Below are 24,996 nucleotides of genomic sequence, written 5' to 3'. Positions count from 1 at the left end.
ATTTACTTCCAACCTTATATTCGTTACTTTTTTAAAAATATTTATGTATAATGAGCTACGTGAGTTTTCAGAGATTAATGTGGCCCTTCTGTGAATTCAACTACATCCTCCCGGGCTTGGTTCCGCTCAGGTAACTCCCAAATCGGGTGTCGGGTTACAGGACAGACAAAGAATGGTGGAAAAAGCCAAAGATCTAGTCGCAACCTCTGCCACAGGAACCCTCGAATCTTATCAGGATCTCTAAACTTGTCGTCTTAGCACCTGTGAGGAGAGACGACAGCACAGAAGTCATAAATTACAGCTTAAACTATGTAAAAAATCTTTAAAATAGACTACATTTTTGTGAACAATGAAGGTAACGTAAGAGTTTAAAGAGGTTTTATGTCTTTGTTCGTCACCTAGATGGTGTTAAAAAAGCTTGGGACAGAGCAAACTCAGCGGAGAGGTCAGTGGCCTCCAGGTAAGAACATGAAGCCGCTCAGTTTATATATAAATGTATTTGTTTTTATTTAAATGTCTGTTTTTTTGTCTCGACCAAGGGTCCGGCCTGCAGCGGGCACCAACGACTCGGACTCGTTAGACATGGACCGGATGAAACAGGTATAAGTGTAAACGTCCTTCAGATAATATCCTCTTTTTTTTTTTTTTAACTCTTCTCTTTTGTGACACCAGGAAATCTTGGATGAAGTATTCCGTGAATTGCACAGAGTGAAGGAAGAAATCATTGATGGTATGTTAAAAAAAACATTTTTGACCACTAGGCGGCACTGTAGTCGCAAAGAGTTTGAAAAATACCTCAAAAATAACTAATCCTGCAGCCGATTATATAATAAACCCAGTCAGATGATGAGCCCAAACAAAAGTAGTGGCTGGTTTTGTTTTGAATAACCAACCATATCTGATTCAAACTAGGGTGTATTAGTTTATCTTCTGGCAGTATTTTGCATTTATTTTAAATATCTTTGATGAGTATTTGTAAATCAATGTTCTTGTGTGTAAAATGAAGTCATGGAACTAATTATCTTATTTTTGTTTCCGCCCCGTACAGCCATTAGACACGAACTGAGTCGGGTTAGCACGACATAATCCCGCAGAGAAACCCCCTCACCCTGCCCGCCCCACACTTGACCCGAACCGCCGATGCCCTGCAGCAGCTGCTGTGGCCCCCGAGGAGGAAGATGAGGCGGGGAGTCAGGACCGGAGGCCCAAACTGTGACATCTACTCATCGTGTTCTGCTGTAGTGTTGAAGCAACGAGTCGTGTTGCCGCAACACTTCAGACGTTTCTGTGTTTTTGTTTTTTTTTTGAGAGCGGGTTGTGAGTGGACTTCACTCTCACACAGACTCCTCCGATTTCTCTGATGTGTCCGACCCTCGTTCTCCTCCGACCCAAAGGAAAGCATTAAAGTATTTTATTTGTTGTACTTTTCACAACTTTTTCCCATCCTTTTGTCAATTTCTAGATCATCAATGTACTTTAGTGTGAGTCTAGTAGTCTAGTGCGTACATTGACGACCAGAAGAAAATGAAAAAAGGATGGTGGTTAATATTATTATTGCATATTAGTTTCATTTTATATATGTTTATATTGGTTCTTTTATTTTGCATTTGCAAAGTCATTCCTGTCCATGTTATATTTTAATCAACGTGTTGAAAAGATTTTGTATCCTTTTTGCTGACGCACCGACAAGTAGCAGAAAACACAACCAGCTGAAAACAGGGAAGGGGTTGATAGAAATCTGAAGAAGACGAAAATGTAAAAAAAACAAAAAAAAACAAGAGTATTTGTGATGTTGTTAATAAAAAATGTTTATTGGCCGAAAAAAAAGGGTATTATTGTTCATTCCATTCTTTTGTTATGAAGTGCTTCCCGATTTGACGACAAAGAATAACGCACGGAGTTTAAAATGCATTCAAATAAAACTGTGAACCAAATCTTACCAAACTGTTGTGTGTTTCTTCAATCTTGGAAGGTAAACGCCTTAATCTGAGATGATTCATTTGGGTTTGTGGTATCCCTTGTGTTGTCTCTGGGTCAAGGTGAAGAACCTCCACCACTGCATATGTGTTAATGGAAGCCGGGGAGTTCGTTCCTCTTCACCTGGAAACAACACAAGGGATACCACAAACACATTTGTTTTGGGGCCTTTGAGTCGCGTCGACCCTGAGATAACAACAGGGTTAAGAAATCATTCAAGTATTCTGAATAAGAGGAAAACTTTTTTTAATGCCTTATTATTACAGAGGATTATATATGATATAATGAAAACAGACAATGTTTATATACTGTATATTTAATTGCCTCTTAATGTTTTTTCACCATTTCTGACCACGATTAAAAGTCTTTCACAAAGGTTAATACATGACGATAATATTGTGAAAAATGTATTGATTGATTGGTACACCTTTATTTTTACCACATTTTTATTTATTCAGGCTTTTCCTTGATTTTCTCGAACTCCTGTCTTGTTCTCAGTATTATCTTGACCTTTAAAGTATATATTTTATAGAGAATTGCTTTGATTGTTTAAGCGCCATATAAATACAAATTACTTACTTACCTACTTACATTGGGAAATTGAGTTATGACAGCGGTTCACAAAAAAAATATATCTTGTACGTCATAATTATTCCAACGTACTGGTCTATATTAGATTAGATTTTAATAATATTTATTTAGTTCATTTATTCAGACTCGTTTTTTGCTCCTAAGCTTTGGAACGATCTTCCTCTCTCTTTGCCCTTGATGGATCTACTGACTCCTTTAAGTAACATCTTAAGACGTTCCTATTTGTTCAGGCTTTACTTGATTTTCTGGAACTCCTGTTGTGTTCTCAGTTTTATCTTGACCTTTAAAGTATATACTTTATTGAATATTGTTTTGATTGTTTAAGAGCTTTGTGACCCTGGTCTGGAAAAGCGCTATACAAATAAAAATTACTTACTTACTTACAGTAGAGATATGTATAATAATAATAATAATAATAAAATAATAACGGTAATATAATGATTATAATTCGTTTTTTAAAAGTGTAATACATATAAATTACAGTGGGGGGCGATATCTTGAACGTCATAATTATTCCAATGTACTGGATTAGATTTTAAACAATATTTATTTAGTTAATTTATTCAGACTCCTTTTTTAAATCGTTTCTTTTTTCTTTAGCTCACTGAAGAAAACAATTTTTTTTAAAAAGGAAAAATCAACAAACTGAAAGAAAGGGTTCCGGAAGTCTCGCGATGTTTGACGCTGGCGAACACAGTGGCGACGAGACTTCGGTGCAGGACTGAGTGACAGAGTTGTTGGTGAAGAAGAAGGGAGAGCAGGGGAGGCTGGAACAGAGCAGGGGGTGTGTGTGTGTGAGTGTGTGTGTTTGTAGCGGCTAAACAAGAGCACAACACGGCGTGAATGAGAGAGTCAAGCTGGCGGACTTCAACATGGCATCCGGAGACACGCTGTACATCGAGACAGACGGCTCGGAGATGCCGGCCGAGATCGTGGAGCTCCACGAGATAGAGGTGGAGACCATCCCGGTGGAGACCATCGAGACCACGGTGGTCGGCGGGGACGACGACGAGGACGACGACGACGACGAGGAGGAGGAAGATGAAGAAGACGACGAGGACGAGGACGACGATCAGCCCATGATCGCGCTCCAGCCGTTAGTCACGGACGACCCGAGCTCCATCCACCACCACCACCACCACCACCAGGAGGTGATCCTGGTCCAGACCCGGGAGGAGGTGGTCGGCGGGGATGACTCGGACCTGCACACGGACGGCGCCGGCGGGGATTTCGAGGACCAGATCCTCATCCCGGTGCCTGCCCCGGGCGTGGAGGACGAGTACATCGAGCAGACTCTGGTGACGGTGGCCGGCAAGAGCTCCATGGGTCGCATGAAGCGAGCCGGCGGCTCGGGGGGCAAGAAAGCGGGGAAAAAGAGCTACCTGAGCGGCGCCGAGGCCGGCGGGAGGAAGTGGGAGCAGAAGCAGGTGCAGATCAAGACTCTGGAGGGAGAGTTCTCGGTCACTATGTGGGCGTCGGGTGAGTGAACGTTAGCTTGTCCTGTCACTACCGTTCGTGCATGAGGCCTCCTGGCCGGGGCGTTGTCCTGGTGCACCAGACTACTTCCTGGAACGTACCGTGGCGATACACTGGTAAAGAGACGCGTTTTTCCAGCGATTTTTCGCTTAAAATTCGCGTGTGAGGCAGAGGGAAATGTTTTTGTTTTGAAAGGAGGCCATGTTTTAGTTGGGCGCCGCCATATTTTCCCCGAGTCTAGCAAGTATGGCGGCGGCCCCGAAAAAATGGCGATAGTCGCGGCCGGACAAAAATGGCGGCGGTGCTCAGTGAGACGGATACAGGCCGCAGACATATGTCGCCCTTAGAAGCGGTTTATCTTCAATTTTAAACCCGCTAAACACGCTCTTTTTGTGTGTTTTACTCTGATGAACTTACATTTGATGACTTTAAAGAGTAAAATCGTTAATATTTAACCGGGTTTTGCTGTTGTCTGCTACCGAGACATTCCGGCGACTACGCCGACTGTACAACAATCCGATCAATTTTGTCAATATTGACCAACATTTATTCGTGTTGCTCATTTCATCGTTATTTAAAACTCTTTTTTACACTTAATAATGTTTATAAAAAAAATGCACACAATTTGACTGTAACCGCATGTGTTTTTGACAGTTTGCCGCTCGTACGTATCAATGCGCTTTGCTAGAAAGTAGTCCCTAAGAACTATTTTCACCTTTAATTGTTCTTTAATCTCCAATTTTCTAAACACAAACTTGTTCATCGACTTCGTCAGAAACATCTTTTTGAAGTTTATAGTGCATAACTCAATATTTCCATCATAAAAAGCACTTATATTTATCAAAGTATTTAAACAATATATATATATATATATATATATATATATTGTTTTACACACATGTTGGGGTTACTTTTCGAACTTGAAACTTCATTTTTAACTTAAAACTTTTGCATATACTTTCATGAGTGATTTTAAAATACCCAGATATTTATTGTCATGTTTAATTTGTGTGTGTTTGTACTAGACAGACTTATGGTAACACACACACGGTACCAGAGTTCATGTTTATTCGAACCGTTGTGAAACCGGCTTAGAACTTCAGAATGAGTTGACTTAACCATTTATATATCACAAGCAAACATGCGCCAGTGAACGTGAACTTGAATTCAGTATTTATTCATGTTGCTTAAAAAGCGATTTACACTTTATTTTGACATAATTTTAAATAATGTTCACCATATTATAAGAAAATATCGTCAAACCTGTTGATGTTAAAGGACCCCCTGGTTTGTCATCGGTTCAGTTCTGTAATGTCTTCCTAGATGACTCTAAAGACATCGACCATGAGTCTGTGGTTGAAGAGCAGATCGTTGGAGAGAATTCTCCTCCAGACTACTCCGAGTACATGACGGGGAAGAAGCTGCCCCCTGGTGGAATCCCCGGTATCGACCTTTCGGACCCAAAACAGCTGGCCGAGTTTGCCAGGTAAGTTAGTGCTGAGTTGCTTGGTTTTGTATATGATTGTATATGATAAGTTGCATTTTGTTGGGATTATTGTGTAGGAAGATACCAGTGTAAACAAAATAATGTTATGTAAACGTGTAATTATTTTTATTTAGATATTGCAACATAAGCGTTAAAGAAAAAAAGATCAAACTTCAAATTTCCTTAGGGCAAATGTGGAATCAGAACCTTTTATTGTCGGTGTTGTAAACACAACAGTCCTGAAATAAGAACTTTTATTTATTTGTTTTTAACCAGGATGAAACCCAGAAAAGTGAAAGAAGACGATGCTCCGCGGACGATAGCGTGCCCCCATAAAGTAAGTTGTTGTTTTTACACAGTATGTCTCAACGTCAGAATTTTCTATACAATTGTAGCTTATGGAAAAGGCAAGAGTCACGGAAAGTTGTCTTTAAGAAGCTTGTTTTATTTAACCTTCAAATTATTTTGATGGCATGTGTAGCTGAGTGGTCTTTATGTTGCGTAGTGGTAGAAGACCAGTAGTCAAACTATTCAGTTGTGAAATGTATTTATCGTTTATTTATTTATACCTTCAAGAGCCTGGACCTGAACTCGCTTTGCACTCTTTCATACACAATTTATACCCCAAAATCTCAAACTGCAAATATAGGGAAATGCAACACTAGCTTCCTAAGCTACATGCTACTGTGAGCTAACCCTAGGAAATTGTTTTTATGCTTTCGTGAAGAGTTTTCTTTCGATGTTTTCATATTATCACAAGTTGAATGATGACACTTTGTCCGTAAAAACATTTCAATATTTGCTCAAGGACACGACAAGTCACACAATAGTTTGTTCTAATCTCCTTGGAATTGAAACATCTAAGTCTTCTGCCAGGTCAAATGTTAGATTTAAATGAGTGAATTATTTACCCATCCCTCTGGGGCTGTTGTAAAATGTTTGAATTATCAAATCTTTTTCTCAAATATATGTTTATATTTAACTAATCAAATTTATCTTTGAACCTCACTGAAGTGTTACAGGGAAAATGTATCATTAATGATTGATTGGAGTTGGACACTAACTTGACAGCTTTGTTGTAAAGACAACAACAAAGATTCAAAAGACACTTTACTAATGATGGCTTAAATTTATTTTATTTTATTGTTCAGAGCAGCTTGTGCTGAGCTTCAATTCCACTAAACATGTACCATGAAAAAAAAGCTTTGCCACTTTTTAAGTCATTGTTGTCATGCATTTAGCTTGTCCTCATGTTACTGTTTATTGCAAATCATCCTTATTGTTGGGAAAGTTGGTTTGATCTTTGATTTAGGGAAATGTATATTGATTTCATCTGCAACTTTTATTAAAGATCTGTCAGAGAGAAAACACGTCTTATGTGAACCCAAGATGGTTTATTTTTACTCGTGGTCATGTGCTGCAGCTGCAGCTTCCTGCTGATGTGACACCATTGCTCCATTAATTATGCGCCGTAAAACCACCAAGACTCTGCTGTGCCAAGCATCTTTGTAGCGAAACTATCTGTCTTTATGTAGTAATTATAATTAATGATCTTTTTATTTCCTGATATTTGGCGGAAGAGGGAGGCGTTGAATTTCTCATTGTTCTGTTTTACTCGTTTGCAACACATGAGCTGTCTTTTGAACTTCAGCGCCCTCTCCTGGCGAGATTTTCAGGATCTAAACTGTTTGTATGAAAGTAAATATTGACTTGTGATGTGGAGGAGTGACGGCCTCCGAGTAGAAAAAAAATTCCACCTGGCTTCTGCTGTTCTTTGAAACATGTTTGCGTCTTAGTACAAGCTCATGCGTTCTGTTTGTCCTCAGGGCTGCACGAAGATGTTCAGGGATAACTCAGCCATGAGGAAGCATCTCCACACTCACGGGCCGCGAGTGCACGTCTGCGCAGAGTGCGGCAAGGCCTTCGTGGAGAGCTCGAAACTCAAGCGTCATCAACTCGTTCACACGGGAGAAAAACCCTTTCAGGTTCGTCTCTCTTTAACTAGAAGAGTACTTCATCCAAGGCCTGAACTTGAAATTAGGAAAAACGGGGGATTTTCTCCCAAAGCGATGAGATCGGATGTAGGGATAAAAGTCAAGAGTATAATTATAGGAAATGTGTTTTTTCACACGCCTTGTAATAAAGAGATTACTTGTTTGTACCCTTTTTATTTGAACATTTGCAAGCTACGCGATTTAAATTTAATTAAATTCGTCTTGTTCTTTCTCTTTATCTCTTTGTTCTTGTTCTTATTTTATTTTGATTATTTTTTTGCTGTATTTGCTGTGGATAATTTGGAGAAAAAAACAATTTCCGGAAGGAGACCTCCTGAGGGATCAATAAAGTTCTACCTACCTTTCTAAAATAATAAGGGTATTAAGTACACTTTAACCTTGAAGAAAGTATTCTAAGTCACTTATTAGGCTAATGTTTACATAAGGTCACTGGCCTTTTTTTTCACGTGTCGCTTTCTGCACATCTGACCCAAAATAAAACTCCAGCATAATGTGAATATAAACATAATTAGGTAACATAAAGGATGAGCCAACATTTTAATGTAGCTTTTGTCATGTCTTGGCCAAAAAAAAAGAGCTTTATTCACATCTTTTAATTCAAGACTCTCTGGTCGTCCAAACTGTTTACTGAGGAACGTTGTGTATTTATAGCAACTGCTGCCAAATGCAACATGAAAAATGTAATCATTAAAATGTGTTTGAAGTTATCGCTTCGAAGTCCCTCATTCTGTCTCCTCTCTCTCGGCTCACAGTGCACCTTCGAAGGCTGTGGTAAAAGGTTTTCTCTGGACTTCAACCTGCGCACACACGTGCGGATCCACACTGGAGACCGACCCTACGTCTGCCCGTTCGACGGCTGCAATAAGAAATTCGCTCAGTCAACCAACCTCAAGTCTCACATCCTCACACACGCCAAAGCCAAAAACAACCAATGAGAAGCCACCAGCCTCCAGAACCACCACCACCACCGCCGACCCGGAAGGAAAAGTGGAGGAAAAAAAACTTTCAGTGGAGAAAAGCAAAAAGACTATTTTGGTTTCTTAAAAATGATCCGATGAAGACTTTAAAAAACACTGAGAATCAGCTTGTTTGCCTGCGTCCCCCTTTATTTTGCTGTCGTTTTCGGATGAGGATCATCTTCGCCAGCGCCGGCTCTTTGTCCCGCGGGCCGCCGGCAGAAGGACCCACGGACGGACACCAGAGACTTATTTTTACCAGAGCGAGCAGAGAAGCAGCAAGTCTATTAGTATTTTATTTTGTGGCATAGATTTTATTTTTCCTCAAGTGTGCATATTGTACACTTGCCTCTGGGTAACATTGTGAATTTATTTTCCCCATCCGACCCTACCTACGATAGCAGGGGCTCCGGCCCCGTGTGACATGTTTGTTTCACATGTATGAGGTGATTAAAAACAGTTGTACGTTTGCATTTCCACTCTTGGTTGTATTTTTCTCTTACCACACAATAACCTTGTATACTTGTATCGTATGGCTGTAATGAAACTATGTAGACATAGCAGTGTGATTTACAGTGTTAACCAATTAAACCCTTAGTTCTGAGTTGCTTTTTACTTTAAAAAACTGTCGTTACACAATAAAGATGAGTGACACCCGGTTGCTTTGCTTGTCCAGGCGAGCGTTGAGTGAAATGCAGATCCATCACTTTGTTTAGAATGTAATGTACAGGCGTCAATCATTAACCTCCTTTTTTGTTGATATTTACACCCGTGTATCTCGAATGCCCAAAATAAAATTGCTCATTTCAACCCTGTAGATTAATAGAAATGCGTCTTTTCAAGGTAGAAACTCCTGGTTTTATTTCTTTGTAAAGCAAAGAAATGGAAGGGCTAAAGGATGCGTTGCATTTTTTGGGGGTTATTTGAATTGGTTTGTTTTGTATTTAAATGGCGTGTAAATGACAGTTACACCTATAAAGTTGGCAACTGTGCTATTGTCATTTTATAACCTCGTGTTTGGTCCTGGTTGTAATTTTAACTAGTTTGCACTGTGTTGACTTGAGTGGAAATCCTAAACGTATATAACAATATACTAGTTTTTGAAGCTTCGCTATCACAACATGTGGGGAATCATAGGTTTTGTGCACATTTTCACCTGGTTAAAAGTATTTATGCTTCATGGAATTTACGATTAAACGTGATGTGTTTTACACGATAGCAACTTCGCAACTTTCTTTAAGTTAAAAAGGCCCGGAAACAATATATAGAATGGTGTCTTTCTCGTAGCGTGTTGTTTCCGTATTGCCATAGCCAAGCTTTTTTTTGTTCTATTATATTATTTTTGTGTGTTTTATTCACATTTATACACTAGGTTTGTAGCATTATGCTAGCAGCTGAGTTCAAAGTTCAAGTGGAATCTTCATTTACGGACATATATTTGGTAAGTACCAATACAACTTTATTTTTTAATAATAACGTCTTTTGTTTTGTGAAATATAATGTTACCTTCTGTTTTTAATACCTGGGAGATGTTATCCCCGTTTTTTTTCTTACTCTGGACATACTGAAAGTAATATCTCGGGCTTCCATCATTTATAACTAAAATACTTTTTAAAATCTGCAACTTGTTTAAAAGGTTAATTCGTGTTTCAATTTCTGGTGGAAATTAATTAGTCCCTTCTGTATATATATATATATATATATATATATATATATATATATATTCAATATTTTAATATAATCTATAATACAATGTCGAAACACTTGTGATTTAGCTACTGTATTTGGGGGAACGCTGTCAAAGTATAAACAATAAGTTATACTGCATTTTCCTGCGAAAATACTTTTTAAATTACAAACCAACTCTGTTTGGCAGTTGTCAAAATGGCTGAATTAATGGCGAACTAATAAAGAAGCTGGAATGAGCACGACCAAGAAATTGAAGGCAGTGTCGAGCTAAGAAGCTACATGCTAAAAGCTAGGAAAGTCACAATTAACAGAAAAATAATTGTTAAAAATTTAAATAAAAAAAAAGGTCAACCATGGCAAGTTAGTATGAGGTTCTAATAATGTGTATTGTACGTCATTATGTGCTGGACATCAATATAGTTCATTTTGATTTGTCATTCCAACCACTAGATGCCACTCTTTATTCAAAGAAAACACACTATAAAGACTTGGCCAGTTCCTGACACAAATAGAATCTCATGAAAACAGCATTTCATGGAAAATAAAAGAAGAAAATATAAACACATTAAAATACTGCACAGTGGTTAGTGACTTGCCAAAATAACAAACACATATTTATACATATTGATCTGTTATAACATCCTCTAAAATTAAAAGGGGGGAATAAACTATAAGAAAATAAATAATTAACTAGTTTATTTCCAGTTCTGTAAGAAATGTGTCCTATTTTTAGAAAACCCCAGCAGATTATTTAGATGATAGTACTTTTTTTTCTTCTTTTTACTCCCATAGATTTTCCTGATTTCCTGTTTCTTCCTCAGCGAGTCCATCCGTCAAATCCAAGAGCTTAAAAAGCTCTAGTGTTCTGGTTGTCAATGCTTTTGAAATGATTGCATCAACGTCTTAGCAGCAGTTCAGAGAGTTCTTTGTCCGATCTGGTTACAGGAAGTTCACTCACTCATGTGGCCTTTTTTTAAAACCACTTTTTTGTTCGGAAATAGACTTGTAAATTAAACTCTTATACTGAAATAAAAAACACTTAGGAGTTTATCTGATATGGATGCAGAGTACTGATGATACATGTAATATAACTTTTCTAATTGATTTTTACTAATGTTTTGTTGGATGTAGCCTGGAAAAATACAAACTTTTAAAAATGTAAGTTACTGAGTCAGTAAGTCATTTTTATTTGTATAGCGCTTTTCCAGACCAGGGTCACAAAGCGCTTCAACAATCAAAACAATATTCAATAAAGTATATACTTTAAAGGTCAAGATAAAACTGATAACACAACAGGAGTGGAGTGCGTGGAACCATCAGTAGATTCTGATCCATAGACCTCAGAGCCCGAGCTGGGGTGTAAGGCTGGATCAGATCACTGATGTAAGGAGGAGCCTGACCATGAATAGATCTGAAAGTAAGAACCAGAATTTTAAAATGGATCCTGAAAGAAACTGGAAGCCAGTGAAGAGTTTTAAGGATCGGAGAAATTTGAGTTCTTCTACTAGAGCGGGTCAGAATTCTCGCTGAGATAAGAGGCCACTTTATATCCTTAGCATCTTCAGTGGATGTAAAAGAACAAACTAAGAAAGTCTGAAAAAATTCAGAAAATCTTAAGAATGTACAAAAAATAGAACTAACTAATGTAACCAAGCTCAAGTTGTAATTATATATTATATGATTGTATAATTTATGTAATTGCATTAAATCAAATTCATGTAAAATATACATACAAGTCCTAAAATGATTATAAAAATAAGTCAATATGATATATGAGCGGGAAATACTTCAAAAAAGAGTTATAAAAGTAATGATTTGTAAAATAAATATAAAAAAGATGTTGTTTTTTATTGCATTCATTACCATTTGACTTTACGAGGGCCGGATAAATACAGTCAAAGTGAAGAAACAAACCTTTATCCCGTGATTAAAGCAGTTATTATAGCAGAGTTATTCACCTCAGATGAGTTTTTAATATCGTTCTCAAGTCACAATCTTCTCGTCTTGGCTGAAATGATGTCCCTAAGTCGGCAGACGTGAATACTTTTTCGCCGGCCTGGATTTCAACGTGGAGCTTTACTTCCCCCATTTGTCAGCCCGAGATAACAAACTGTCATGAATATTTTGGGCCGAGATGATCCTCTCAGCGAGGGAACAGTCGTCTGAGTGGCTGATGCTGAACGGAGTTGGAAGTTTAAGGCCGTCGACGAGGAAGTCACCTTGTGTTGCAGCAGGATCTTGTAGTGAGAACCAGACCCTGGGGTTAGGGAGCTCTCTGTGGTGCTGATCCCACGGCAGTCTGTGACGCCACCCGAGGGGTCTTTAAAGTCTCGACATCTGCTGTTGATCAGAGAGAGAGGGAAACCAAAAGGGAGTTGCAGTCTGGAATCAAATAGATTTCGATTCCTCACCTTTTTTTTTCCTGATATCTTTATTTCTTGCTGCTTGAAATTCAGCTCAAGTTCCAGGTTTTTTCTTCTACCTGAGACCAGCTCTGACTGGTAGCGCGTGAGTGACGGATCTATATGGCTTTATTAGGGAAGCCAGAGGCTGATGCAGGCGTGATTTCACTTGGGGGTCCGTGTTTTTCTACTGAGGGAGTATACATTCACAGGCTTGACAAAAGCAGGCAGAGTAAATGCACTACTTGTTATGCAGCCGAAGTCTGTCAAGCCTCCAACACCTGCTCTCTTTCAGATGCTTATTTCATTACGGCTTCCCTCATCCCGGGAGTCAAAGCACTTTGGTGTTTTTGTTTTTTTTTCATTCTGATTTAATTTTCCGTGTTTACCTGAATTCTCCTCCTCGACACTTTCCCCAACCCTTCTGCCCCTGATCAAGTCAGGGGTTATTTCTCGGAGCTGATCGCAACCAACTATCTGAGCTCGTATTTGTTTTCATTAGCGCCTGACACGCTCGCTCCGAGGCTAACAAGGAGTTATCAGGCCCGAGGTGTGCTGCTCTTAGATCACAGGGTTTTTTATTTTAAAAAAAGGACGTCTGAATAAAGACGTCTTCTTTTCATCCCTGAAGATAATTCCATTTATTTTTCGTGTCACAAAAAGTCACAGAAATTGTGATATACATCTATATATCACGGAAATTAAATCAGTTCATTTAAAAAAATATATATATATCCACAAAGACTAGAAACAGGATATTTTTGGACTATATTGAAAGTAAAACATATAAATCTGTTGTGGAATATCGTAAAACTGTCTTTTTAAGTTACCCATTGGAAATAATTTGATTGGTATATGTCATTAAAAGTGACGTCTGTCCCCACCTGTGCTGGTTCCTCTTCCCAAAACGTCATTTTGAACCATGTTCAGACAGGAATAAAAAACTTCAGGAGCCCACAAAGGTTGTCTTTGACCTCATGAACTATGACTTCATTTGCTTTATTTTCTCTGTCGCGAGAAGGAATTCGAGGTCATAGTCTTTCTTGCCCGTGAGTAACACTTCTGTGAAAGGCGGCATGCTCTCTGCTCACTGCTTTGAAAATCACCTACCCCAGTGTTCTATCTTAAAGTCTTTAGAAAGACAGGATGAAAGTTGACAAGGTAATTCAAAGTTCCATGTTTTTAAACGTTAATATATTTAAAAAATATAAATCAAGTACCTAATACAACTGACTCCTTTAAGAAACATCTTAAGACGTTTCTATTTGTTCAGGCTTTTCCTTGATTTTCTGGAACTCCTGTTGTGTTATCAGTTTTATCTTGATCTTCAATAAAGTTTATACTTCATTGAATATTGTTTTGATTGTTTAAGCGCTTTGTGACCCTGGTCTAGAAAAGCGCTATATAAATAAGAATTACTTACTTACTTACTTACTTAAGTATACACACATCTTGCATCATATTTAATATAAAATTAAGCAGAGTAAAGAAGCATTTTTATTATACCTGCCAGCTGTTTTCTCTTTTCCCCTCCATCAATGCATATGTATCACCGGAATAATTGTATCTCATTACCACACACGAGTCAATACATGGAGGCGTCTTCCCGACATCCGTCACACTCCTGCTGTCAGTCTTATATCGTTCGGATCAATGTGTTTTTGTGTCGACACATCCCAGCATGCATTGCCGAAACCGAAAAGGTCATCCTGATGTGCTGGACTTATGCATTATCTCCTCCCCTGTGAATGTCATATTATCTCATTGTAAAAATCATCACTCGCAGTGGTTTAGCATGTGAGTCATTTCTGTCAAGCTCGAGTCGCAGACGTGGATGACCTTGAGTCGCCATCGTCTGTTGTCTAACCTTTATCTCGTCATTCGTAGTCAGCGTCCAACTCTCTCTTCCCAACCAGAAAACCGGCGTCTCTCACAAACACAATTTAGCGCCAAAATAATATTGACAGAATATAACAGAGATGTTGGCCGGGTCCCAAATGGAGTGTTTGAGCACTTACATGGACTCGCGCTCGGAGTCGTTGACGACTTAAATGAGATCATCTGTGCGTTAAACAGGAATTGGACAGCATTTTGTAACTCGCACAGCAAGAAGACGGACAGAAAAAAACTGAACAAGAAAAAAGAGAAATATATTGAAAGAAAATACGTATTATATAGCGAAAATTATAATGTGTTTTATCCTGAATTTGCACATCAAGCTGTGAGGTTGACTTACTAATACTACCTAACAAGTGGGTTTGTATTAGCTGCTGTAGTCTCAACTAAATAGACGGGGTTTCATCGCCCAAACATAATTCAGAACGTCCAAACTCCTCCGGTTAAACGGAAGACAGCATTTTCAAGATGGCCCCGAACTGCCTTGGGGTGTATCTACAGTACTACTACTTTAATATGGAAGCAGTAGCAGATACTACTTCCATCTCTGCGCTTGATGGAGTCTACTGACTCCTTCAAGAAACATCTGAAGACACCTTATATTCGTGCAGGATTTTCTGAGACTACTGTGTTTGTCTCTAACTTTACAACTGTGTTATCTTGACCTATTAACCATATATTTTATTTGGTATTGTTTTCATTGTTTAAGCGCTTTGTGACCCTGGGCTAGAAAAGCGCTCTACAAATATAAATGACTTACTTACATATTAAATTCAGTCTATAGAATTCACTCTGCTTAATTTGGTGTGGATTTTGGATTACGGAAAGCAGGGATAAGGAGCTCAAAAATGTCTGCCTCCCTCTCTTGATCCCTCGGCAGTTGTAAAATTGAAGACCACTGAACCTTGAGGACCCTTGCAGGGTTGTGTCCATAAATGTACCAGTGCTTAAGTGATCCATTTGGGTTTCGACCAACATCTTTTTTTTCAATGAGAATAAAAAATCAAAGACTATAACAATAGAAAAACTCAAAATAATACAAATTTGCTTTTTACTCTCTTGGTCAAGGATAATGTGTTTGAGGTATCTCTTGTGTTTCCTCTTTGTCAAGGTGAACGACCTTCTCTACTACATATGTATTTCTGGAAGCCATGGAGGTCGAGGCCTGAGATAGCACTAGGGTCATTCACCTGCATTCAATGGTTTAAAATGTATTTTTTATTAAATCCGAATAATACCCATCCTTTTTCTACATGGAATGAAGTAGGATTGACTTCAGGACCAAGACAAATATGGAGAAAATATCTGTCAAGGCCATGAAATGTCAGAAGTCCAGTAAGAATTCAATTCTGCCATCTGCTTTTTAGTGTTTTAGTGTACCACCTGACACTGTACATTATGGTCCTGCTTCTTGGCAATTGGAAATCAATGGGACGCTACAGGGACAAAGGTTTGTTGTGTACTGAGCCAGTCACTGCAACACTGCCTTCTGAGAATGATGTACATCTATTCACGAGCCCGGGGTTCACTTAGCGCTGAAGGAAAAATCTCACCAAGATCACCCTTGAAACAATTGTAGCGCTACCTTCGTGAATAGAGCTCTTGTCTCAAGTGGAGAGACTTTCTGAGGGCGACAAAAGGATCCTCTTTGATGGATGGTCCCGCCGTTCGCTCCTCGGCAAGGACTCGGGTGATGATTCGGAAGAACAAAAAGATTGCCAGGTGACCTGTGTCACCTTCACACGCAAGGTTAGAAACTCAGTCATCAGTCACAGACTTGGAGCGAAGCCACCGACGCTCCTCATTGGAGTAGAGCCAGTTTATAGTGGCGGAGGCTTCTCTGTTCTTGTCGAGCGAGGCGAACCCAGGACCTGATTAGATCTCTAATCTGTCTAGGAAACAGGTTTCATCCATCTGTCACAGTGATTAAAGTAGCTAAGGTAAGGGAACAAGGGAATACCTGACAAACCATGGATACTTTTAGATGCTGTCTTTATTTTTAGGTCTTAATATTTGAATCCCTCCGTTCCGCCGCTTTGGGCTGTCCGTAAAATATTTCAAGAAAATGCCCACAATCCTCTCCTCCCACTCTTACATATGTCGAGCTCCTGTCGGGGACCATTACACTTTGTCTTCTGGCCCGCTTCATGTCACGGCCAATTGGCTGCCGAGGCATGCGGAACCCGACGAGTCCATTCACTTCTAGGCCCGGTCACATCTGGTGACTTAAATCTCTTCTCCTATTTAAAAAACCTGTAAAAATGCATTACTTTTTGTTTAGCGGTAGCGACGGCGAGGGATGCTATTTCCATGCAGAAAATATGTTGCCAAGGTAACAGAGGGGAGAGTGTGAGGAAGATAGTCGGTGAATTCCAGGACCCGCCGCTGCAGACCCTGGAACACAACGCCTGTCAGAAGACTTTTAACCCGTGTGTGATACTCGTTGCCGATGAATAGCATACATTTTGTTCCGTCTGATGTGCGAGAGTCGTATTGTAGAAGACTTGAGGTTATCATCCATCTGTAAATACCTGCTGCCCCCCCACTCTTTATCTCCCCCACCGTCTGTCTGCACCTTTTCCTCTTCTCTGCGTCTTGTCAAACTCCTGCTGCCTTTTTTTTCCTTCCGCGAGAGAAATGAATCCGAGGACAATCGATGCCGGTTCTACACCTTTAATACAGCAACATTCACTTACGCGGGGTGTAATAATAGAAGGTTTGACATTACTAAACAGCACAGCGCACAGTGAGCTACACTAATCACCATCTGTTTCAGTGATGAACGAAGCCTTTGAGTCGATTACTATTATGCAACCCACTTCCGTGCGAGGCAGAGCTTTGACTAAAGCCTTGGACTTGAAATCGTTTTGGAAGTATTAAAGCAGAACTCGCTATTTTAGGTATTAACGTCACTTTTTAACTGAAAAGGAGTCAAGAGGTTTCAGTTTGAATTCAGTTTTCAGTTTATGAAGCTGGAACTAAATATTACCACCATACCTACCACCATATTTTTTTCAGACTTTCAGATACATTTTAAATCCTTACACTTTCTACAAAATATAGATTTTGGTAAAATACAAACCAGCACCCTGAGGCTTTTTAGTATTGAGAGGCTCTGACTTGAGTAATACAGAGTAAGACATAATGGTTCCTGTGCCTCAACGTAATATTAAGGTGTGTGTAAAGGATCAGGAGTACTAGGGGTCCTTAGGCAATACCCTTAGCAGTACAACCCAAACACGATACACAGAAAGCCAAACCAGTCGTTGTACCAAGGTCTACATCAAATATATTTGCTAATGGAACAAGACGTATAAATCAATGGACATAAGATTTTTCGCTACTTCAGACAACAGAGTTAATTGTAGGGGTCATGGGATCTAATCATACTTACATACCCACGGTCAATGCTAACACCAAAAGAGCTAACACCCCCCCTGAGAGGGTACCAAGTAGGTAATAGTTACTTGTAAAGTGCCTTTCTAGACCAGGGTCACAAAGCACCTGAATAATCACTACACAGTCAAAAATACATACAGATTTAAAAACTCTTAATGGCCAAGACAAACACAGGGTCCCAGAAAATTAGGAAAAGGCCATAAGAATGTCTTAAGATGCTTCTTATAGGAGTCAGTAGATCCATCAAATGTAGAGAGAGAGGAAGATCTTTCCAAAGCTTAGGAGCAACAGCCTGGAAGGATTTCTCTCCTCTGGTCCGGAAGCATGTTCAGGAACCATCAGTAGATTCTGATCTACAGACCTCAGAGCCCGAGCTGGGGTGTAAGGCTGGATCAGATCATTGATGTAAGGACGAGCCTGACCATGAATAGTTCTGAACCAGAATTTTAAAGTTGATCCTGAAAGAAACTGGCAGCCAATGCAGAGTTTTAAAGATCGGGGAAATGTGAGTTCTTCTACTAGAGCGGTTCAGAATATCTTGCTGCAAAGCTTTGTATACCAGAAGTAAACAAAGTTCCAACTGACCATAGGAATAATATCACAGCTATGATGAGCACCTTTCAACTCTGACAGTGATTAGCGAAAATACCTCCTGAGATCCTTGAGAGGCAGAAACAACACCAACAGCAAACATCACTTAGATGTACTGCACAGTACTGAGATATCGATCCCTGAGATGCTTGGATACCAGATGGAAAAGGCTGGAGGCTAAAATCAAGTTTACATGGAGAGCAGTCAGTCAGTTGTCAGAGCACCAGAAAGGAGCAACAAGGAAACAAGTACACAAGACGAACAGGCAGATACTATTAAATGAGGCCTTGTGTAGACTAGTAAGACCTTTTATACACACTTCAAACCAGCTTTCTTCTGACACTATTTCTTACACAGTGCACAACTGAGCAGACTGCCTGCTAAGGAAAGCGGTTCATACCCTCAACATTTCAATAATTATTTGTCACCCCAGATTATTTTTGTTCTTCTTGCTTTGCGGTTTGCGGTTGTATAGAACGAGTCTTTTACATGTTTTTCTTCTGCTGTTGTGTTTTTAGTTCTCTTGTGTGTGTGTGGGTGTTTTTATGTTTATTTATTCGTTTTAAATAGTAATAAGGCTTTTAATAAATGATGTTGCTTTGCTTGTGATTTAGCTTGTTGTTGCTCCAACTACAGAGTGGACTCTTCAGCTGTGTGACTCAAGAGGGTGAGTTTCACCTCATTTATTCTATGTACTATTTAGGTTTGATATTTACTTTACATGCATAATGTACTTCACATATACATAACACGAAGAAAGCCATCTTTCCCGGAAAAAAAGAAAAATCAGAGCTTCCAACTGTCCCCATAATTTGTTTCTTCATTGTTTGTTTTTGGGAAATGAAAATGTCCCTAAATAACTTTTAAAGCTCTTTGATTTTTAGTCATACAATATGCAACGTGTAGATAAATAATGTAATGTATTTTCTTTTCATTGTTTCAGCATATGCTGATTCTACTTGACTATCTTTACAGAAAACAATATCAGTTAGCATATTGTTTTCAGACTATAAGGTCCAACTTAAAATCCTTTAATTTTCTCAACAATCAACAGTATAATTTGATGCAACATATAGTCAGAGAAATATGGTATTAACTAAATAATAGTCATGACAGTCTTGTTGTTCCCATTAAGGACATATTTACAAAATAAGAATATTATGCGAAATGTGTCAGTTTCTTGATATATGTTTTTTGAAGTTTTTACACGATGTAAGTAAGTAAGTAAGTAAGTAATATTTATTTATATAGCGCTTTTCGAGACCAGGGTCACAAAGCGCTTAAACAATCAAAACAATACTCAAAAAAGTACATACTTTAAAGATCAAGATAATACTGAGAACAACACAGGAGTTCGAGAAATTCAAGGTAAAGCCTGAACAAATAGAAACGTCTTAAGATGTTTCTTAAAGGAGTCAGTAGACTCCATCAAGCGCAAAGAGAGAGGAAGATTGTTCCAAAGCTTAGGAGCAACAGCCTGAAAAGATTTCTCTCCTCTGGTCCTGAGCCGTGTGCGTGGAACCATCAGTAGATTCTGATCCACAGACCTCAGAGCCCGAGCTGGGGTGTTGTGTTATCGTCTTCATTTTATTGGCACTCAATGCAGGAATGGATACTTTTCTGACTGAGAAAAATGGGTAAACAATCATTAACTTTAAACTAATCCCTCTGGAGGTCTCCTTCTGGAAATTGTTTTTCCAGCTCACAGCAACACAGACAATAGTTTAATAAAAACAAGAACAAGAACAAAGTGCAATAAAAGAAGAACAAAGCGCAAGATTACAAAACCTAAGTATAAAGAGTAGATTTTTTTAAAGACGGTACTGCATGCTCAAATATACAGTATTGTATATGGTGTTAACTTCAACTTGCATTATTGTTTTGTATTTGAATTTTACGTCTTTGTTGCTATGTCAAAACTGACCGACAGCGGCGATTGGTTGGCTGGGCGGCAAAGAATTGTGGGAGCTGTTCAGGCGAACATTACTGAGGAGGCTGTTGAGAGGGAGAGCAGCTCCTATGCAATGTTGAGTTTCTGAATTCTAATTAAATCGGTCAATACTTTGCGGATTTGTTTAATTTCAGAGGTCTTCGTAACGTAGCCCCCACAGTAAATGAGCTACAACAGTAAACCTTTATTTGAGTGTGTCTTTCACATTTTCCTTTTCATGTTTTAGATTGCTGTAATTGACTGCAGGTATTGTTCATTCTTGGTTTTCCCTTTGATGTCTTTTTTTTCTTGCCGCCGCCGCCTCCCTTTGACCCGGAATGTCAATCACACATCGACCTTTGCTAGATTAAGGCTGCGTTTAACAACCCTCGTCACGTCGCAGGCTGGCTTTACACGATCACTTAAGGTGGACGATTTCAAAAAGATTGTATTCACAGTTATTTTGTTTTCTTGTAGCACTCACTTCCTTCCATGATATGAGGTGAGAAGGGAAACGAAGATTTGCTTGGACAAGCAGTCATTAGGTGTTAATGGGTTTAATCCAGGTGCTGGTTTATATTTCAGACGTGGTCACGGTCGGATCGAAAGTGTTTGTTTGTGAGCAGCTTGTTACGTCTCTGTATCGCCTCTGCTCGACGTGCACAGTCTGCCGCCGATGATGACAACTGATCAAACAAACGTATCCCCATGTGGCTCTGCCTTCTTCATATTCCCAATTAGAGGGAAAGCCATGTAAAGTACGAAACAATGACTTGCTATCTCGCCCTGATGGGATCCTTCCCTGTTATAGATTAACATTTACAAATGCAGCTTCGGTTTAAAAAAAAATGGCTCAGTGAGAGAGAAACATTGGGAAACATGTTTGGGAATTCTCGCCGGCTCGGTGATGAATGAGAAAAATGATGTGGCCCGCAACCTCCAGACAGCCTAAGACCCTCTATTACCAGCAGCCCGAAGTGATAACAAGATTAGCATAAGCACTTTTTAGAAAGTCACAGTGAACGGGATCCTTAAAGAGGCTTAAACTGCCCCCCCCACCCCACCCTCCTTCACCCTCCGCTGACAGATAGCTGGAGCTTCCACATCTGTTTTGTTGCTCCTTTCTTTTTCACCGCCGCTAAATCAATGAGATCCATCATCGGGGGACGGTCGGCAGAGACAGCCAGCAAATCACTTGAATAAGCGATAGGAACTATCAGACTAAATGGGCAGAAAATGATTCCTAATGGTGCCTGGTATGTCTGGTGTAAACTGCAGCCAGGCTTTCTGTCGTCCATCACCCCCGGAGCATATGTAACCCCGGCGCAAGGATTGGCCAGCACCGGAGGAAGTGGAGGAAGCATCTGTTTGTTCAGCGTGGGAGCGCCGCAGGGGGTGCACGCGATAATCCGGTAGTTCACGTCAAACAAAATCTGGTGTTGTTACCGTGTCACTTAGTGAGTCAGCGAGGGAAAAGAGGAAGTCACTCGGCAAACCCCTGGTGTGTGACCTTCTCTCAGCCGTCGCCTCCGCTCTCCCCTCTGAATGGAATCTCACACAGAACCCGCCGCCTCTCTCGCTGCTTTGTCAAAGTCTCTGTGTTAATGTTTGTTGACTCGAACGCCGGGGTTATGAAAAATGAACGATGGTTGTCTGCGACGACGGAGCTGCCAGTCGCGGGGAACAGTGATCCAGAAGTCAGAGTTCTTTTTAAAGACTCTTGGAAAGACGAGTGAGACGTCTGATACTTTCGATGACATTTTGTTGGTTTCGCAGTATGTCGTTGTGATTCGGTGGCTTTAGTGACGTTTTTTCAATCTTTTTTCTTTCGCATGTTGACCGTATTAGGAACATACTGTTAAAGTTTATGTTGTCCAAATTACTTGTTTAGTAATAACGCCCCCGCCCCTTCTTTCAAGCATTCAACATGTTTAAAAATATATTACTTAAATATCAGAACGTACAGAACACAGGTCCCAAATGGACATTGACTCTGTATTAGTATGAAGACACTTTCAAACGTATGATATTAATACACATTTTAGGAATTTAAATTTTATTTAATTTGGTCAAATTTTGATTCAAACACCTTTTGTGGCACCGTTTAAGTACAAGTTTGGTACAGATATAGTAAAAACATCTAAACAAGAGCTGTACAACTTACAAAGAGAAAATCAATGATAAACAAATATATAAAGAATGGTTAAACATAAATCCAATATAGATAAAATATGTGTTGTACATGTAAATGTGTTTCTTAATGGTATCACTGGATGAATTATATTTTGTAAGAGTTAATAATACTTGAATGTTGAAGTTTTCCTCTCCAAGATGCAGTAAAGTCTCTCATCATGACCATGTTTCAAAGTTACACATTTTTTAAAGTTCTCCCCGCGTCTGAAATCATCAATTATTTTGTCATGTTCGCATAAACACACAAATTTGAACCGACAAAAATCACACTTAATTGTGTGCAATTTGCGGTACGGCCGCTGTCATTACATCGCAATCATCTTAATTGCACAGTTTAGTAAAAGCAAACAACTAAATCTGTTTCTAATTATGACGTCGAGTTTGGGTTACATTCATACTTTTTCATTCAGTGTTTTGTAAGATGAAGTTACACTTCATTCACACCTTTTACTGTATCTTTCTGTTGTGTATCTCTGAAACAAGTGTTATTAACTGTGATTTATCAGCCAGAAAACAAACATATAGTGCTAAACAACGTGTTGACCAGGTCAATTATCATCCCTCCTGTCCCTGCATTCCCAGAAACAGTAATCACATTTACTATTAATGAGCCGTGACGTCTATCCTGGACCCATTTACTCCTCTAAATAATGCATATTCCTTTGAATCGTTTGTGCATATTTTAAAACCATGCCACCTCCCCGGCTTGTGTGGATACACCCTTCTCTCTAGCCCCCCCATAAAGGGTATCACTGGTGCTCAGTTTCATGTCTCGGGCTCTCTCGCTCATGGACTCCAAGGGATAATCCTTCCTGTGATACAATTGTCTTCGGAGTAAGACAGACCTGGCCTGTCTGCCGCTCCGAGATAATGAAACATGAAGAGCAAAAGGTGCGGAGATGAAGGAGCTCTGGTCTTTTTTCCATGTCCCCCCCCCCTCTCTCTGGCCTCGGCACAGACAATCTTTTTAAACAAGGTAATGGTCCACATATTGGACACATCAATGCACCAAATGTGATTTCCAGGAGTGGATCATCATTAGAAGCTGGCAACAGTGGCATCGTGGCGTCTGTTAAAGTGCTTCATAAAGGGACTTGGTCCTGTCAGAACTAACTGGAACTCACACAAAGAAATGAAAAGCCCATTAGCAGTGACAGCAGAAAATTAATTTAATCGGTGGAACATTGAAACCACTATAGAGGGAAGTGGGGGGAGAAGGTGGCGGAGGCTTGGTTAATCAAAAAAAACGTCACCGCCGATCACTCTGACCCTGATGGCATTTGTGCGGCATATCAAAATACGCCGAGCGGGGATTGGCCGGTCTGTTTGCAGAAGGCAGGTCAAGACTAGTAATCAGGAGGATCGGCAGGTTCATTTCTTTTGCAGGTGGGCCCGAGCGGGTGGAGGTTGGTGAGAAGAAGGTGAGTCACCGAGACTGGAGGGAGGAGGAGGAGGAAGCGTACAAGTCACGGGAAACAAATGTTTTTTCTTTTTAACAGTCGGCGTTTCAGAAGGCTAGTGTGTGGTTCGGCCCTAGGGTCTCGCTCGTCTCCTCTCGTCGCCAGACCTCCAGCTGAGGTCCATCGCCCTCCATCACTCCACCGCTGCCCCCTGCACCTCCTTCTCCTGCCCTTGCTCAGTCCGTTAAGATGCGGTGAATACAGAGGAGCCACAGGCATGTCTGGCATACAAAAGATGCTCTTTTCTCGATCTACACCTCTGTTATTACTCCCCCCTCTGGTCGCTGTATTTGTTTCACAAATCCTCCCATATACCGCTCACTGGTTTCCCCCTCCCCTCGCCTCTCCTCCTATACCCCCCCCATCTATTATTAACACACACCTCTGGCTCAAAAGACTCCACCAAGGTTCAGGCCGGGCTCCTCAGCATTTTAATCACCCATAATGAGCCAGAAACAAACGACCAAAAAGTGCTGGAATCCAGCTTGTTTGGATGACGGTGATTCATTTACATCTTGTTGTATGAGCGGCCAATTTCGGCGTTTTTTTCTCCTTTTTTCTTTCTCGGCTGCAGCCCTGGAGACTTCCCCGCCGGGAGGAAGTGTATGTAAGAATCAATCAAGATGCACCGGAGCACCGAAAATACACGGTGATTCACGGCTCCTATTGCAGCCGATAATGCATATCATGTCAGAGCTGTGATCCGATCCGGTTGCTGTAACATTAGATTGAGCCGAAGGACAGATCCCTGCCGCGGCGATTGTGTTTAACCTCTGCAGGTTCCAACTGACGAAAGAAAGAGGAGGGGAGGATGGGAAGGGGAGAGAGAGTGGGGGGGGGGGTGCAGCTGCAATGCTGTCAGCCAGGCGTTAAGATGTGCAAACGAAAGGCATCCCCGGTGCCTATCATGGCTTCTTTTCATCATCTGCTCCTCA

The 24,996-nt window shown here is 40.1% G+C and overlaps 2 protein-coding genes across 5 annotated transcripts in view; both read left to right on the top strand.

The window, feature by feature from the left end:
* evlb (Enah/Vasp-like b) overlaps nucleotides 1-1,948 on the top strand; it is a 43,377-nt gene extending 41,429 nt beyond the window's left edge. For 2 of the 3 annotated variants that reach the window (XM_087813271.1, XM_087813270.1), the window contains exons 10-13: nucleotides 403-460; nucleotides 540-600; nucleotides 673-730; nucleotides 1,049-1,947. In XM_087813271.1, the coding sequence (XP_087669397.1) occupies nucleotides 403-460; nucleotides 540-600; nucleotides 673-730; nucleotides 1,049-1,086 (215 nt within the window). In that variant the 3' untranslated portion in view covers nucleotides 1,087-1,947. Of the gene's footprint in view, nucleotides 1-402; nucleotides 461-539; nucleotides 601-672; nucleotides 731-1,048 lie in introns of all 3 variants that reach the window. The other variant, XM_087813272.1, reaches the window with a different exon arrangement.
* Nucleotides 1,949-3,287: 1,339 nt separating this feature from the next.
* Nucleotides 3,288-9,311, top strand: yy1b (YY1 transcription factor b). 2 transcript variants are annotated; one of them, XM_087812468.1, is made up of 5 exons: nucleotides 3,288-4,047; nucleotides 5,368-5,530; nucleotides 5,807-5,867; nucleotides 7,357-7,515; nucleotides 8,298-9,311. In XM_087812468.1, exons 1-5 carry the CDS (start codon nucleotides 3,441-3,443, stop codon nucleotides 8,478-8,480), a joined length of 1,173 nt encoding a protein of 390 aa, XP_087668594.1. In that variant the 5' UTR covers nucleotides 3,288-3,440; the 3' UTR covers nucleotides 8,481-9,311. The 2 variants fall into 2 exon arrangements, with proteins under 2 accessions (XP_087668594.1, XP_087668595.1); XM_087812469.1 differs by having other exon boundaries at nucleotides 3,291-4,047; nucleotides 5,380-5,530.
* Nucleotides 9,312-24,996: the final 15,685 nt, after the last annotated feature.

Source organism: Callionymus lyra, chromosome 17 (assembly GCF_982586985.1).
Source record: "Callionymus lyra chromosome 17, fCalLyr1.hap1.1, whole genome shotgun sequence".
NCBI lineage: Eukaryota > Metazoa > Chordata > Actinopteri > Syngnathiformes > Callionymidae > Callionymus > Callionymus lyra.
Note: the sequence above shows the minus strand (reverse complement) of the source record. Positions and strands in the feature narration are given on the sequence as shown.